At 68.4% G+C, this 15,143-nt stretch overlaps 1 protein-coding gene across 1 annotated transcript; it reads right to left on the minus strand.

Moving 5' to 3' along the window:
- Positions 1–2,251: 2,251 nt before the first annotated feature.
- On the minus strand, positions 2,252–9,644 carry CRYBG2 (crystallin beta-gamma domain containing 2). The gene is made up of 19 exons (XM_041463173.1): positions 7,674–9,644; positions 7,134–7,181; positions 6,935–7,053; positions 6,547–6,721; positions 6,330–6,469; positions 6,116–6,242; positions 5,823–5,858; positions 5,587–5,714; positions 5,192–5,318; positions 4,765–4,907; positions 4,566–4,692; positions 4,445–4,477; positions 4,239–4,351; positions 4,029–4,158; positions 3,758–3,897; positions 3,550–3,673; positions 2,935–3,093; positions 2,450–2,609; positions 2,252–2,340 (listed from the first exon to the last, which is right to left on the minus strand). Exons 1-19 carry the CDS (start codon positions 9,642–9,644, stop codon positions 2,252–2,254), a joined length of 4,089 nt encoding a protein of 1,362 aa, XP_041319107.1.
- Between the last annotated feature and the right edge of the window lie 5,499 nt (positions 9,645–15,143).

The raw sequence follows: 15,143 nt of genomic DNA on the forward strand, positions 1-15,143 counted from the left end.
CTGAAAGGCCCTGCTTTGCAGCAGGGCAGCGATTCCAGGGAGAGCTCACTTTTCTCCCCGCCTTGGGACAGCCCCAGAGTTGGAGTGTGAAGGGAAACAGACAGCAGGCTGTGTGTCCTGCCTGGGCACTGTGGGCACTCCTTTTGCCCCCAGGACCATCCTGGGAGCGGTCTCGGTGCTTTCACCGCCGTGCTGCGGTTGGCAGGGATATCTAAAGCTCTTTTCTTCCCCAGACCCTCAGCCTGGCGAAGGAGGAGGCCACGAAGGAGGAGGCGTCTCCCCCGAAAGATGCTGCCCCGAGAAACGCCACCGCCAGCAGCAGCGTGAGCCCGCCCGGCGCCAGCGCCCCGCTCCTGTCCGCGGCGCTGGGGGTGCTGGCAGCGCTGCTCCTGCAGCTGCGCTGAGCCGGGGGTCCCCGCAGCCCCCGGGGGTCCCCGCAGCCCCCCGAGGGTCCCCGCAGTCCCCCGAGCCCCGCAGCCCCTCCCCAGGACGGCACCGCCCCCGTTCCTGCGCTCCCCGCGTGTCCCCGCGTCCTGCGGAGCGGAGCAATAAACGCGCCGGTGCCGGCACGCAGGGCTCGTCTCCGCTTCTCCCGGCTCGGTACCGGGGCTGTGGGAGGGGCGCAGCACCGGCCCCGTCCCGGGGATGCAGGGGTCGGGGGGGCCGGGCCCGAGCCGGGGGGAGCAAGGCCGGGACCCCCGAGCGAGCATCCCCCGAACGAGCGGTCCCCGGGCGGTTCCCGAGCGCTCCCCGCCTGTCCTCCCGGGCGGTCCCCGCCTGTCCCCCTGCCTGTCCTCCCGGGCGGTCCCCGGGCTGTCCCCGGGCGGTCCCCGGGCGGTCCCCGCCTGTCCCTGGGTGGTCCCCGAGGGGTCCCCCTGGCCGGTCCCCGAAAGGTCCCCGAACGGTCCCCGAACGGTCCCCGAACGGGCCCCGGCGGCTCCGCGGGTTCGGGCGGGAGCCCCGCGCGCCCCCTCAGGCGGCCCGCGCGCAATCCCGGCCAATCCCGCGTCAGGGGCTGCTGCTCCCCGCCAATCCGACGCCGCCAGCTCTCGCCCTCAGCCAATCACAGCCCGGCAGGGTTAATATAGGCCGTGAGCGCACACGCAGCGCTTCCTGTGAGGCGCGGACGCGGCCCCGAGCGGAGCTGGGTGTGCGTGGGGGGCTCTGCAATGTTGAGAGGCTTCCACGTTCTTCAGCGTCCCTTCCTGCCGGGCTGATCTTAGCATTTAAGTCCATCGTGTGGCTGCCTGTCCCTTGCCCGGACGGGTACTGGGGCAATGGGACACGCAAAAGACGGGCGTTTGTTGGTGCTGTTGCCGAAAGCCCGGCAGGCCCAGCCGGCCGGAGCCGCCTGATGTCCCCCGGCGCCCCCCGCGCTGTCACCGCCGCTCCCTGCGAGGGCGATGAGCGGTCGCTGCCCCCACGCAGTGACCAGAGCAGGCTCTTGCTGGCAGCCGTGTCCTCTCCCCAGCAGCGAGGACAGAGCAATTTTCTCCATTTCCCACCCCGTGCTCCCCCGGCTCCGAGTCACATCCCCGGGGAGCTCCTGCTCTCCACCCAGGTGGGCAAAACCTCTGTCCTGGGCCCTTGGAAGATGGGTGAGCTGAGCCACCAGGGACAGGGAGCGCTGCTGGCTCTGAGCTCAGCTGGGGTGCCACCACAGGGGGAACCCCAAGGCCACAGGCTGGGGTCCCCCAGAGCTGGAGCTGGAGGGGTCCCGCAGCCCCCGGTGCTCCCAGGGCACGGCTTGCCCGGTGCCTCCCTGCTCAAGGTCCATGGCCACGGAGCTGCCTGTGCCCGTGGGCACTAGAGGGCACTGGGATCCCATCCTGGCACCAGCACCAGGCCTGGGGCTGGAGCAGGGGTACTGCCAGGCTCTGGGCACGACAAGGACAAGGACAAGGACACCGACCACCCAGGCAGGGCTGGCCCGGACAGGCAGGGCTGTATCTTACACACGTACATAAATACAGTTCAGGGGGAAGAAGGAATTGAGGGGAGGGGCCCTGCTGCTCTCCAGAGGGTCCCACGCTGGCTGTGTCCATGGGATCCTTCATGGACATGTTCAGGCCTCCTCGGGAGGGAGGTGGGATGGTCCCCCCGTGCTGGAGAGGCTGGTGGTCCCCCTTCACACCAGCAGCTGGGGCAGAGATGTGCTTGGGATGCAGCGTGCGTGGGGTCTGAGGCCTCCTGCCCCAGGGTGGGGACGCTGGCAGGATGTCCCCATTGTGCCCCATGGCACCTCTGTCCCTCACAGCACCTGGATGTCCCAGATCTGCGTGGGTCGTTCATCAGCCATGTCCCAAACGATGGCGTGGTCCCGGTCGTAGCTTCGGCCGCCTGCAGAGCGAGGGCGAGGTTTGGGGAGGGCAAACCCCACTCCTGATGCAAACACCCCGTTTTTGGGCATCCCTGGGAAAGCAGCCTCTGTGCAGGGCTGGGGGCTCACCCTTCACATCGAGGATCATGTCCTCGAACATCTGGCTGTGGATCCGTCCTTGGGAGTCGACGCTCCAGGTCTGACGTGGCAGCCGTGTCTCGGACCACAGCACGGCCTTGGCGCCCTTCCCGGCCGGCCCGATGACCTGCAGGCTCATGGTGGGGGCCACCTGCAAGGGACACGGAGCAGGGGTTGCCCTCTAGTGCAGCTGGCTCTGCGCTGGAAGGGGGATGAGCAGGAAGAACCCCTCAGCGAGAGGGGGGTGATGAGAGTGACAGAAACTCCTCAGGGAAGGCAGAGATGGCTTCACATCTCCGGGGAAGACTCAGGGAGGAGAATCACCGGATCTTTGGGGACAAGGCTGGGATCAGAGGCTGGGAGAAGCTTTTATAAACGCTGAAGATGGCTGTGGGGTGGGGAGTGCCCAGCAGGAGTCCTGCCAGGGGCTGCCCTGGTTCCCTCAGTGGCGCTGGCTGTCCCAGCTGAGCCCTGACCTGGTTTTTGATCAGCCCGTCCTCGTAGTACCAGACGGAGCTGCTCTGCTCGCTCAGGCTGGAGACCACCACCCGCCCTGCCTTCATCTCCTCCACGTCGTCGGGGACCGAGAGGAAGAGCTCCAGCTCCCTGCTCCTGATGCGGAAATAGACCCGTCTCTGCAAGAGAGGAGCCTGCTTTGCACCCAAAACCCGGCTGCCTGCAGCTCCTCACCTGGCTGGGGCTCTGGAAGGGAGATCCTGCGCCCCTGGGGGGCTCTCCCCGTTGTCCTGCCCCCAGGTGTCCCCAGGGCAGTGGCTGTGGCCGTGACCTGTCCCTCGTAGCTGGCACGGGCACGGCTCACCGCGCTGGGATGCCGTGGGTTTTACGAGGCACTTGCCCACGGGGAGTGTTTCACCACAAAGGCAGCCACTCCCAGGGTGGGGGACAGGAATTTGAGGTGACAGTGCCAAGCTGGTGGCACCTTTCCCGTGTCAGAGCTGTCGGGCTGCTGCTCCCCAGCTCCCCCAGCCCGGGGCTGGCAGCTCTGTCTCCGTGTGAGCCTCGTGCCCCGGGGTTTTGGGTTCACCCTGACGGGTGACACAGCCCTGTCCCCTCCCAGAGGTGACCCTCACCTGGCGGATGGGGTAGAGGGACCCCACGTGCTGCAGCCCGCTGTAGGTCAGCCAGTTGGTGATCTCAGTGCAGTCCAGCAGCCACTGCCGCCCTCGGAAGTCACCGTGCTCACACAGCACCCAGCTGTGGGGACAGGGTGGCATGGGACACGTCACCCTTGGCGGGCAGGGGACACCCAGGGGTGCCAGGGGAGCAGGGCTCACTTACATCCCTCCTTTGACCCGCACGGACAGCACGTGGTTGTTGAAACCCTCAGCCTGGAGACTCCGCACTTCGGAGTTCAGCTCGATCTCCTTCCCCTCGAAACACTCCAGCCCGTGCAGGAAGATGGAGGGCTCCGAGAAAAACTGTGGGATTGGGGACAACGGGGGGAGTGAGAGTTCCTGGGGTGCAGAGCCAGAGCTGGGGGTGCCCGTGAGAGGGGAAAAACCTTCTGGAAGGTTCTGCTAGGGAAGGGAAGGGAAGGGAAGGGACTCACCAGTGGAACTTTCTTCAAGGAGCGGATGGCGGTGGAGCAGAGGCAGCCCATGGCACTGAGCGTGGGGTACTCGCCCTCAGACAGCACGTGCTGCTCCCCCGCAAAGTCCTGCCCGTCGAACAGGATCCAGCTGGTGGGGAGGAGCATTCCCGGGCTGACAGAGCCATCACGGAGGGCACCCATCCCTCCCACAGCACCCCGACACCCCACCTGCCCCCGCGGACTCTGCAGGAGCGCGGGGTGAAGGCTTCGGGCAGGGCCTCCTGGTCCTCCTCAAAGGCAACGTGATCCCCCAGGAAGTCGGGCTCTGAGAAAAGCAGGACCTGGGGAGGGGAGCAGGGGGCTCAGTGAGGGGGCAAAGCATCACCACCACCCCACAAGGGGCTGCATCCCCCTCCCCATCCGCCAGCCCTGACCTTGGAGACGAAGTGCAGGTTGTGCTCCCTGACCTGGAAGCAAGCAGAGCGGGGCTGGTGGGAGTCTGGCCATGACACCCACCGGCCCGGGGGGTCCCGTGAGGAGGGGCTGTCCCCTCACCTGCAGGATGGGCTGTGCCGAGGAGATGTGACAGTCGGTGGCGCCCCAGTCCTCGCAGTTGCGGTACACGCCCTTCTCCAGGATGTACTGCTCGCCGGAGTAGTTGGGGCCCTCGTAGGCCACCCACCTGCAGGGGGGAGGTGAGTGCTGGCCCATTCCCCCCCCCAGCGCCCCCCAGGCCCCCCGGTCCCACGCTCACACGCCGCTCAGCACGTGGATGGACTGCGTGACGCTGCCGTAGCCGGCCAGCCGCGTGTCGGGGAGCGCCTCGCTCAGCTCCACGCTCGCGCCCTCCTCGAAGTCCATGGCCTCAAACAGCACCAGTGCTGGGTCAGAGAAGTCCTGTGGGGAGAAGGAGCCCCCCCCGAGCCCCGTGGTCTGTCAGGGGAAGGGGCTGTGGGCTGGGCACACGCACAGCCGAGCTCCTGCCTGGCCTCGGGCGCCCCGGGAGCGTGGGAGCAGCTGCCAAACCTTCGTTTGGATGAGTTTGGGGGATGTCAGGCCATGCCCAGCTGCCTGATGCAGGCAGGGACGGCTCCCTTTGGGGGTGAGGATGGGATGAGGGTGCCTGGCTCTCTCTGCCCACACCAAATCCATTCCCAAGCCATTCCCATGCCTGCCCTCACCGTCCGGATCAGCCGCAGCGACACCAGCTCCTTGCTGTAGCCGCCCCACTGCCTCCAGTCCTGGTACTCCCCTTCCTCCAGTAGGTACTGGTGGCCACGGAAACCTTCCTTCTCGTAGCCAACCCAGCTGTGGCACAGGCAGACACGGGCCGTGAGGACTCCAGAGGATTTCCACGTAGCCCCCAGAGCCCATATTCCCATCAGCTTGGCCATTGTTCCCAAGCGAGGGCTTAAAGCACTCCTAGTTGAGACAAAGCCCATCCAGAGGATTTCCACGTGCTGGGGCATGGGGACACCATCCACAGCCTCTCTCCCAGGAGCCCCACAGCCCTTCCCAGGGGTGGCCATCACCTTCCCAGGCAGGATGCCAGCCCTGCCCTCCCCGTGCCACTCACCAGCCGCCCAGCACACGCAGGGAGCCCACGGTGGGCAGCGCTGCCTCGGGCAGGCGCTTCAGGTCGTAGATGTCTCTGCTGATGGTGAAGCTGCGGCCCTGGAAAGCTGCAGCCTCATAGATCAGCACCTGGGGACAGGGGAAAGGGGAGGAAGGTGAGAAAGAGCACAAGATAGGGTGAGGATGGTCCCAGGGCCATCCCAGCCCAGGGTTCCTGGGAGCTGCCCTAGAACTCACCTGTGGCTCACCAGGTCTCTCCACGACGGGGCAGCCCTGGAAGGAGAAGGAGCCCCAGTGAGGCTGTGGTGGCAGGAGGAGACATTGCAGGGACATCTGCTGCCACCCTTTAAAGCCTGAGCTGGTTTTTGGGTCATTTTCATTCCAGAAACTCTTTTGAAGCTTTCCCTCACCCCTAACCCACAGGAGCACTTTCCAAAGCCATGCTTGGCCTGTTTCCACACAAGCAGAACTCACTCACACCTGGACACAGCCCTGGCACCCCTGGAAGCACCCCAGGAGCCAGCACTCACCAGCCTGATGGGATGCATGGAGCAGATGGATGGGTCCTTTGCTCCCCAAGCCTTTAAGTTGGGGTACCCGCCCGGCTCCAGAACGTAGGGATCGTCATCAAAGAAAGGCTTGGAGTAAAGCAGCCACCTGGGGAATGGGGAAAGGCGTCACACCCCGCTCCCGTCTGTGCCAGAGCCCACCCCGCAGCCCCCAGCCCCAGGGTCCCTCACTCACAGGCCCGAGTGGACGATGATGGAGGCGGCGGCCAGCGCCTGTCCCCGCTCGCGGGTGTCCTCGGCCGAGCCGCTGAACCGGAGCCGGGCGCCCTCGCCGTTCTCCTCGGCGAAGAGGCTGATCTCGGGGGTGCGGTAATCCTGCGGGGACAGCGGCGTTGCGGCTCCCGCGGCTCTGCCCGGAGGGCGCTGGGGGCTCCGGGGGTCCCCGCACTCACCCGCACCACCCTCTTGAAGGAGCCGATGCGGAACGGGCGGCTCCCGCGGGGCTGCCCGCTGTCCCCGCTGTCCCCGCTGTCCCCGTACGCCGTCCAGGGGTTGTCGATCTCCACGTCCCCCTCGGCCAGGACGCATTTGCGCCCGCGGAACCGCGGCTTCTCGTACATCACCCACCTGCGAGCGGCGTGGGGGCCGCACCGGGGGAGAGCCGGCGTTACCGCAGCCCCGCCGGTGCCCCCGGGGCAGAGTGTGGGTGGGGACGGGCTGCCACCGCCGCGGTAATTAGCACTGGCAGGACGGGCCCTCCCGATCCCCGGGCTGTGACATCCCCGGCACGAGTCCCGGCCGAGCCCTGCCGCGGTGTCCGAGCCCCGCCGCTGTCCCTACCCGCCTCGGATGACTCGGATGGAGATGGTGTGTGACAGCTCCCAGGACGTGGCGTCGGGAATGTCGTCCCAGATCTCCCGTTTGTGCCCCGCGAAGCCGGCATCGGAGTAGAGGATGATCTGGGAAGGGGGACACGGCTGGGGAGTGCTGCCACACCGCGCCGTGCCGGCCCAGCCCGGCCCCACCGCCCTCCCTGTACCTTGCCAGGTCTTGTGTTGATCTTCTCCAAGCCCTCCTTATCCTCCTGCTGTGAAGAGCCCAGGGGACGGGCGGGTGAGGAGCGCGGGGGGACCTCGGCGGCAGCAGCCATCTCCCTGCAGCCCAAGGGAGCCGCAGCCGCAGCCTCGCGTCTGCCAGGCCCTCCCACCGCCCCGAGCAGCCACACCTCGAGCGTTCCTGCCCTGCCGGGGATCAGCCTCCCGTCTGCCCCCGACCCTCCCGTCACCTGCCCGGGACCTTCCCAGCAGCCGTGGTGGCATCCTCCCATCCCTTGACCTCGTATCCACCCATCCCAGTATGCTCCCATCACCCATCCCAGTGCCCTCCCATCACCCATCCCAGTATGCTCCCATCACCCATCCCAGTGCCTGCACTTTCACCCCATGACCTCTCTGACGGGAAGCACCAGCCGTATTTTGGGAGCAGGGAATGATGCTCCAGGGTCCAGCCCCCACTCCCTTCCCACACCCCCGGGGGAGGAGAGCTTTCCCCAGTGCTGGAATCACTGGGATTCACTCACCAGCACATGGTCGAGGCTCAGGGTCACGCTGCTCTCCGGCTCCTCGGTGACAGCAGGGACAGAGCCAGAACTCAGGGCTTCCAGCACGGCCATCTCGGGGCCAGAGCGGCCACCAGGGCCCAGCCCATTGTGCTCCCTGAGGCAGGGTAAATCCGAGCCCCCGTTGCCGTCGGGCAGCTCGAGCAGGGCGGCTCCGGGGGACACGAAGCGGCTGTAGAGCACGCTCTTGTCCAGCCGGGAGTAGGGCTTGCCCTCATCAGCTGCGGCTGCCCGCTGCTCCAGGAAGTGGGAGAGCAGCGCCATGCCCTTGAGGACGTTCCCTCGGAAGGGCACGCTCCTCTCGGCCGGGCCCCCGGCCACCAGTTTGGCGTTTTCATCCGCTCCCAGTGTCCCCAGGAGAGAGCCCCCCTCCACCCACCCTTCGCCCGCCACGCCGTCATCATCCCTGGGCACCGCACGGCGGCTCCCCGCGGCCGCCCGCTCCTCAGGGCTCAGGTAGGGGTTCTCGATCTCCTCCTCTTCCTCGGGGGTCTCCTGGGGCCGCCCCGCCGGGCCCCGCGCCAGCAGCTCCCGCAGGGCCTGGGGCAGGGACAGGGGGGCGCGGGGGGCCACGCGGTCCTCGTGGATGGGGGGCAGGGCTGCGCAGCGGCTCAGCGCCGACGGCCGGGGCTGCCGCGGGGCTTTGGGCGCCTTCCGCATCTCCGAGGGCTCCATGTTGCGCAGCGTGTCCACAAAGATCTCCATGTCCACCAGCAGCTCGGGGTCCTCCTCGCTCGCGTCCGGGGGGCTCTCAGCGCGGGGCTCGGGGGCTGGGGGCTCGCTGGGGGGCTCTCGGATGCTCTCAGGCTCTTGGGCTGCGCCCTGGGCGTTTCCCATGGTCTCATCCCCCTCCAGCTCAATCTCAGCCTTTGCTGATGCTGCTGTTTCGGATGCAGACTCTGGACCATCGCTCACCTCAGGGTGGGGGTTCTCGGGGGTGCTGCCAGCTCGCGGGGGGCTCTCTGTCCTCGCTGGCGTGGCTGGAATGGTGCCATCCACTTCTGCCACGCTTCCCTCACCTGTGCCAGCCGGAGCAGCCTGGCCAGCAGCGCCTGCCGAGGGACACTGCGGGGGGCTGCTCACACTGGTTTGAGGGTCCCCAGGCCTGTCCCCGGCCCCCGGAGCTGCCTTCCCCGCCGTGGGCTCGGCTTGTGCTGAGTCCTTCTCCTCGGGGGATCCCTCGGCCAGGAGCCCGGCGGCCTCTGTGCTGCCCGGCGAGCTCTCCGTGCCCGCCGCGGCCGCGGCAGAGCCGCTGCCCCCCTGCCCGGGGCTGTCCCGGTGCGGCGAGGCCGCGGTGGCCCCGGCAGTGTCGCGTGTCCCATTCGGAACCCCCCGTCCCTCGGGCCCGGCCGCGTCCCTGCCGGTCCTCAGCACGGTGACCTGCCGGGCCCTGGGCAAGGCAGCGGCGTGCCCGGGCTTGGTGGCACACGGGCCACCGGCACCGTCCCCGGGAGCCCCCGCGGGACGCTCGGCGGGGCGGGTGGGCAGGAGGGTGCCGTGCACGTAACTCTCCCGGTGCACGGGCACCTCCGGGGAGGGGGAGCCGTCCCCGCCGGGCCCCCCCTTCCCCCGCTCGTCCTGGCGCCGGGGCCGCTGCGCCGGGGCATAGACCTGCGAGAAGATGGGGCCGTGCGCCGTGAAGTCCTTGAGGAGGCTGGCGGAGGACGAGTGCTCCCGGTGCGTCGGGCCGGCGGGGCCGGAGCCCTTCTTCTCCACGATCTCCCTCTCCCAGGCCTGCAGCAGGAGGGACACGCGGGAGGGGCTCCCGTCCCGGCCCCGGGGGCTCCCGGTGCTCTCCAGGCGCCGCGACACCAGCGAGACCTTCTGGAAGCGGGAGCGAGCCTCCGGAGCGGCCGCCGCTCCCTGCTTCATGCTGAGCTCCGCGCTGGAGACGAAGGCTCTGCTCTTGGCGTGCCGGAACGGCGCATCCATGCCGGGGGCCCGGCCAGGGAGCGGTTCCAGCTCCGTGCTCCCCGAAATCCCCGCGCTGCCGGGCTCAGCCCCCGCGGCCGCCGCGCTGGGGCCGGCCGAGCTGCGGGGAGAGAAGGAATCTCTGGGAGAGCTGAGAAAAACCCCCCGCGGGAGCAGCCCCGGCCCCAAAACAGGCCTTTAAACCCCACAGACCTCCCTCTGATCCCGAGGGACATTTCGGGAGGATCCCGTGGGCACAGGAGGCGGCTCTGGGGCTCCTTGTGGTGCTCATGCCATCCGTCCTGGCACAGGGAGGGTGAGGGGGGCACCGTGGCTCCCTCTGCCTGGCCCTGCCAGCCCCGCTGTGCCCGGCAGGGCTGGTGGGAGCTCTGCCACACACCGGGGTGGGCTGTGGGCTGTGGCAGAGCCTGGCAGGGCACAGGGGAGCTTGGAAAAGCACAGAAGAGCCTGGTGGGGTACAGGGGAGCCTGGCGGGTCACAGGTGAGCCTGGCAAGGCACAGATGAGGCTGGCAGGGCACAGGGGAGCCTGGCAAGGCACAGAAGAGCCCAGCAGGACACAGGTGAGCCTGGTGAGTCACAGATGAGGCTGGCAGGGCACAGGGGAGGCTGGCAAGGCATAGGGGAGCCTGGCAGGGCACAGGTGAGCCCGGCGGGACACAGGTGAGTGTGCAGAATGCAGCCGAGCCGTGCCGTGCCCCGAGCTGTGGGATGAGTCAGGCGGGCAGCAGGGCTGCGCCGAGTCAGCAGAAGCAGCAAACAAACAAGCCCAGAAAACAACAGGGAAGCTGCTGCGTGCGGGAAAGGCCGGGCTGGGATGGGAGCGGGGCTGGGGCGGCAGGAGGGGGTGGAGACCCGAGCAGCCTCATCCCCTGAGCCTCCCCTGTGGCTGCGTGGCAAAGGTGGCATTGCTGCCTGCTCCTCCTCTGCAGCTCCACGGGCACGAGGAACCGAACTGGAATAATCACCCAGAGCCACCCCCGAGCTGAGACTGTCCCCAGCATGCAGCTGCACGTCCTGGCGTGGGCTGCTGCAGGGTGGGCATCGCTCTGGTCCCCGGGCTCAGGGCAGGGGACAGGGACACAGTGCCACCTCGGCCTGGGGGGGATGCCAGCACAGTCCCTGTGCTGTGGCCACATGCCTGCCCCAGAAAGGTTTTATTGCTGGTTTGGGACTGGGAAGCAGCTGACACAGCAGGCGCTGGGAGCGCACCCACGTCCCAGTGTCTCCCAGTTAGGAGCTGTTCGGTGTCACCGCCCAGCTGGGGACAATGGCAGGGATGGGGATCTGGGGTCAGCCCGAGGACAGGCTGGGATTAAGGTCCCCATCCAGGAATGGGGACTCCTCCCTGCACGAGCCCCAGGGCTGCTTTCCCTGGGGGACACCTCGGGGGAGGAGCTCATCCTGCAGCAGCCGGGTGGGACGAATTCAGCGCTGGGCTGGGTTTTCCCAGTCCCCGAGGGCATCAGGGGCCGGGGCAGGCGGGGAAGTGCCGGCTACAGGCAGCTGCCTGCCCCTTCTGCCAGCCCGCCACGAGCCCTCCTGATCCTGCTCTCCCCGGCCCAGCAGGTCTTTCCAGAACAGAGAGGAAGAGTTTGTGTCATTTTCCCGGAAGGTGATGAGACTTTGTCTGGGGCAGCCAGCACCGCTGGAGGCTGGGACCAGCCTGGGTGGGGCTGCACAGCCACATGGGCACAGCTGGGTGCCCAGGGCCACAGCTGGGTCCCCAGGGCTATGGCATCCTCCAGTGGAAGAGGGATGGATGCACTGGCCATGCCCATGGCTGTAGGACAGCACAGGGACACAGGGACGGGGACACAGAGACAGGGACACTGGCTCCATGCAGCACTGGGATGCTGGGGGGAGGGGGGGACCTGCTGACTCAGCATCCTGCCTCTCACCTGGAGCTGTATTTCCAAAGATCTCCAGGTCTGTCTTTCCCACTCCATCCCATCCCATCCCACCCCATCCCATCCCCACAGCTGGATCCAGCACCTGGTGCCACCCTGGGTCCCCCAGCTCCTGGGAAAGGAGCTCACCCCGAGCCCTGCTCTGCCCCAGCACCACATTTTCTGCTGTAATTCCCTCTGCAGCAATGGGTCAAGGACACGAGGACGCAAGGACAAGAGGACAAGACCCTGCAGCTCCCTGGCTGCTGCTGCCGGCCGTCCCCGCCTGCCCGGACGTGCCAGGCTGGATCCAGCGCTGTTGCCACACCGGGGCACCCAGCACGGCTCTAATTAATCCCCTTTGGCCAAGCCGAGCCAAGCCAAGCCGCTGACCTCGTTTGCTGCCTCCCGTCACCCCAAAGGGTCCCCAGCACCCAAGCCAAAGGCACGAGGCGCTGTTTAATATTCAGGAGAGACGGAGGGGCCGAGGGCAGCAGCTGCGGCTGCCTTTGAGCCGGTGACCACGGATTAAGCTGAGCCTCCGGCCACGTTGGGCTGGGCTCTGTCACCGCGGGGTGAGAGCGGACCTGCCACCTTCAGGAGGATCGGGGATCAGGGCTGGGCGGCTGCGGCACGGGCTGAGGTTCACGGGGAGGGCAGGGGAGCCCCCCTCGCTGCCCCCGTCCCCCCGCGCTGAGCCGGGCATGGGCAGCCGTGTGCCCGGCACGGGGAGGGACAGCGGTGACAGGGGAGCCCCGCTGTCCCCTCAGCCCGGGTCGTGAGGCCAGCAGGCGTGCAGGAGCCCCAGCTCGCTCTGGCACCTCTTGGGATGCACTGTGGTGGGGGGAGTTGGATTACAACCCCAGCAGCCCCCCAAATTCAGGGACTGAGGGTGAGAGGGTCAGAGCTGGGCTCAGCGCCCCCCTCCCTGGCCAGTGCTGCTCCTGGGGAAGCCGGGACCCATCCCAGCACCGGGCTCGGCTCCCAGCACCGGGCAGCCCCGCGGGTGGCAGCGGGACGGGAGCCCCGGTTCCACGGGAGCCCCGGTTCCACGGGAGCCCCGGTTCCACGGGATCCCTGGTGCCGCCTCCCCCGGAGCCCCTTCCCTGCCAGTCCGGGCAGCGCCCTGTGCCCCCCGTACCTGCCCGCCGAGGGTCCCGCCGTGCCGGCCGGGCTCTGAGCCGTGCCGTGCCGTGCCGTGCCGTGCCGCGCCGAGCGGGCTCGCGGGGCTGCTCTGTGCACACCGCACAGCTGGGCGGACCGGCAGAGTCACCCTGAGCACCCAGCCCTGAGCACCCAGCCCTGGCGCAGCGGAGGTTTGGCATTCCTCAGGTGCTGACAGCCGGGGAGCCGGTCCGGCTGGTTCCAGACCCGGCTCCCCCCGTTTCCTCCGACTCAGCAGTGCCGGGAGGGAGCCCAGCCGGCCTGGGTGGCTCTGGGCCCCCCGGACCTCTATCCCACCACCCACCGAGTGAAGGGCGGTGGGAACCTCGGACGGGACACCAGGGACCGCTTTGTGCCCGCGCCAGGGGCAGGGCCGGGGGCTGGCAGGGTCCCAGCAGGGCGCTGAGGGGCTGGGGGTCCGCGGGCTGGGGCTGGGGGTCCGCAGGGCTGGGGCTGGGGGTCCGCGGGGCTGGGGTCGCCCCGGGTCAATCCCCTTCCCGGGGGTCCCACGCGGAGCCCCCAGCACTGCAGCGCCTTCCCGAGGGGCTTCGAATGCGGGGACATCTCCCATGTCTCGGAGGGCTGGGGCTCTCCAGGGGCTTCACACGGGCTTGGGGACGGAGTGGGCATCACAGTAGCCCTGGGCCACCGCGGGAGACCTGACCCGGGGCGCAGGGCCCCGTCCGGGCAGGGCTGGGAGCGCAGCAGGGCCCGCACCCGCCCCGTAGCCTCCCCTGCCCTCCCGCTCCGCCCCAGCCCGCGGGAGCCGCTGCGGTGCCAGCCTCTGCCCGGGGCCACCACTCCCGGCTGCTGGCCCAGCCCAGGAGCCTCCCCGGCCACCGCCAGCCCGGCGCAGGTGGCCACAGTTCAGCTCCGGCTGGGGCCACCCGGCTCTGGGTGACACCGCTCACGTGCTGGGGAAACTGAGGCAGAGCCGAGCTCCCTCTGCCGGGTCCTGGCCGGTCCCCGCTCCCCTCCCGTGCCCTTCGCCGGGCCCCCAAGGGTGGCTGAGCACCCACGCGGGGACCGACTGCCCCAAGGGTGGCTCGGGCACGGGAGCGGGATGTCCCCTTGGTGTCCCCTGCGTCCCCCCGGTGCTCGCAGGAGCGGCAGCGATGGGGTCCGGGCAGCCCCTGCCCGGCTGGGTCAGTGCGGGTGCACAGGCTGTGCCAGGCTGTGCCAGGGTGGGTGTCCGTGCCCAGCCAGCCGAGGCTCCAGCGGGAGTTCCCTCACAGCCCCCGCACCGGCCGGGCAGCGTTTAGTCAGCGCTGGGGAGGGTTCCCCGCAGCAAACCAGTTCCCCGGGCACTGGAGAAACTGGAGGGACACCGAGGCGAGCCTGGGCTTTGAGTCACTGTGTGCGAAGGGAGGGACACGGAGCGGGGCACGCCGGGCACGGGCGGGGTCGGGCTCGGCAGAGACACGGGGCCGGGGGGAGCCCCGCAGCACCCCGAGTCCTGCCGGGGCTGCAGGGGCGCCCCGCGGTCATCGTCCCTCCAGGCGGGGGGGAGCGGGAAGGTCGGAGTGGAAAAGGAAAAGGAAAAGGAAAAAAGGAAAAGGAAAAAACGAAAAAGAAAAAACGAAAAGGAAAAGAGGAAAAGGACGCTGCGGTGAGCCGTGTCCCCTCCCGCGGGGGGACGCTCTCTGCTCTGGCCTTTCCAGCTGCCAGCTCCGGGGCGGGGCAGCCGCTGCTGTTTGGAGGCACTGAGGGCGAGGGGCTCTGCCGGGATCAGCCAGCCCAGCTTCCTTGGAAGCACCCTGACCAGGACTTTGGGGGTTTTCCAGCCCCCCAAGAAAGATGAGAACCCTGTTCGCCAGGCCACCAGAGAGAGGAGGAAGATGCAGGCGAGGCCGATGCTTTGGGAGGTGAGATCCAGCTGCTGGAGGAGGGGCTCTGCCTTTCCCCAATATCCTGCTGTGCCCTCCTGGCTCCCCCAAACCAATTTTCTCCCCCACTCCTGGGTTTGCTGTTGGGGGAGTGAGGTCTGAACAAGGCTGGGGGGATTTAAAGGGCAAGGACAGACGTGTGAGCTCTGGTCTGGGGGGTCTGCAGCCTCTGAGGAATATCCTTCAGCTGTCGATTCCCCTTTATCAGGGAGCAGGAATATGTATGGGCCGAGGTGCTGATCAATGCCCGCTCTGCAGCGATCAATCAGCCGCTGCCCCAGGGCTCCTATCGACGGGAGCTGCCGAATTTGGGCACAACCCATCACTGCAGGCCAGGGGACGGGGCTGTGTCTGTCCCCCTGCCCTGCGGGCAGAGCCCCACGGGGCACCCTCAGGAGCCCTCCTCACCCTCCTCACCCTCGTCACCCTCCCCTGCCGGGTGCCAGTGCCCGGGGAGCCCCGGTGGGGATGGAGCAGGATGGCCACGCTCCATCCCCAGAGCTCTGGGGCACCCCCAGCCGGAAAAAAAGCCCCAGGGAAGAATTTTTGGAGGGTTGGGGAG

This window comes from Pyrgilauda ruficollis, unplaced genomic scaffold, assembly GCF_017590135.1.
Source record: "Pyrgilauda ruficollis isolate IOZ18807 unplaced genomic scaffold, ASM1759013v1 scaffold162, whole genome shotgun sequence".
Classification (NCBI taxonomy): Eukaryota; Metazoa; Chordata; class Aves; order Passeriformes; family Passeridae; genus Pyrgilauda; species Pyrgilauda ruficollis.

What these genes read in the sequence shown, in the direction of transcription:
- CRYBG2 (XM_041463173.1), bottom strand. Translation starts at nt 9,644, where the DNA reads ATGGATGCGCCGTTCCGGCACGCCAAGAGCAGAGCCTTCGTCTCCAGC. An exon ending in CGCTGCGGCTGATCCGGACG is followed by an intron (nt 4,908 to 5,191) that starts GTGAGGGCAGGC and finishes TTCTCCCCACAG; the next exon opens with GACTTCTCTGACCCAGCACT. An exon ending in ACGGGCTGATCAAAAACCAG is followed by an intron (nt 2,610 to 2,934) that starts GTCAGGGCTCAG and finishes TGTCCCTTGCAG; the next exon opens with GTGGCCCCCACCATGAGCCT.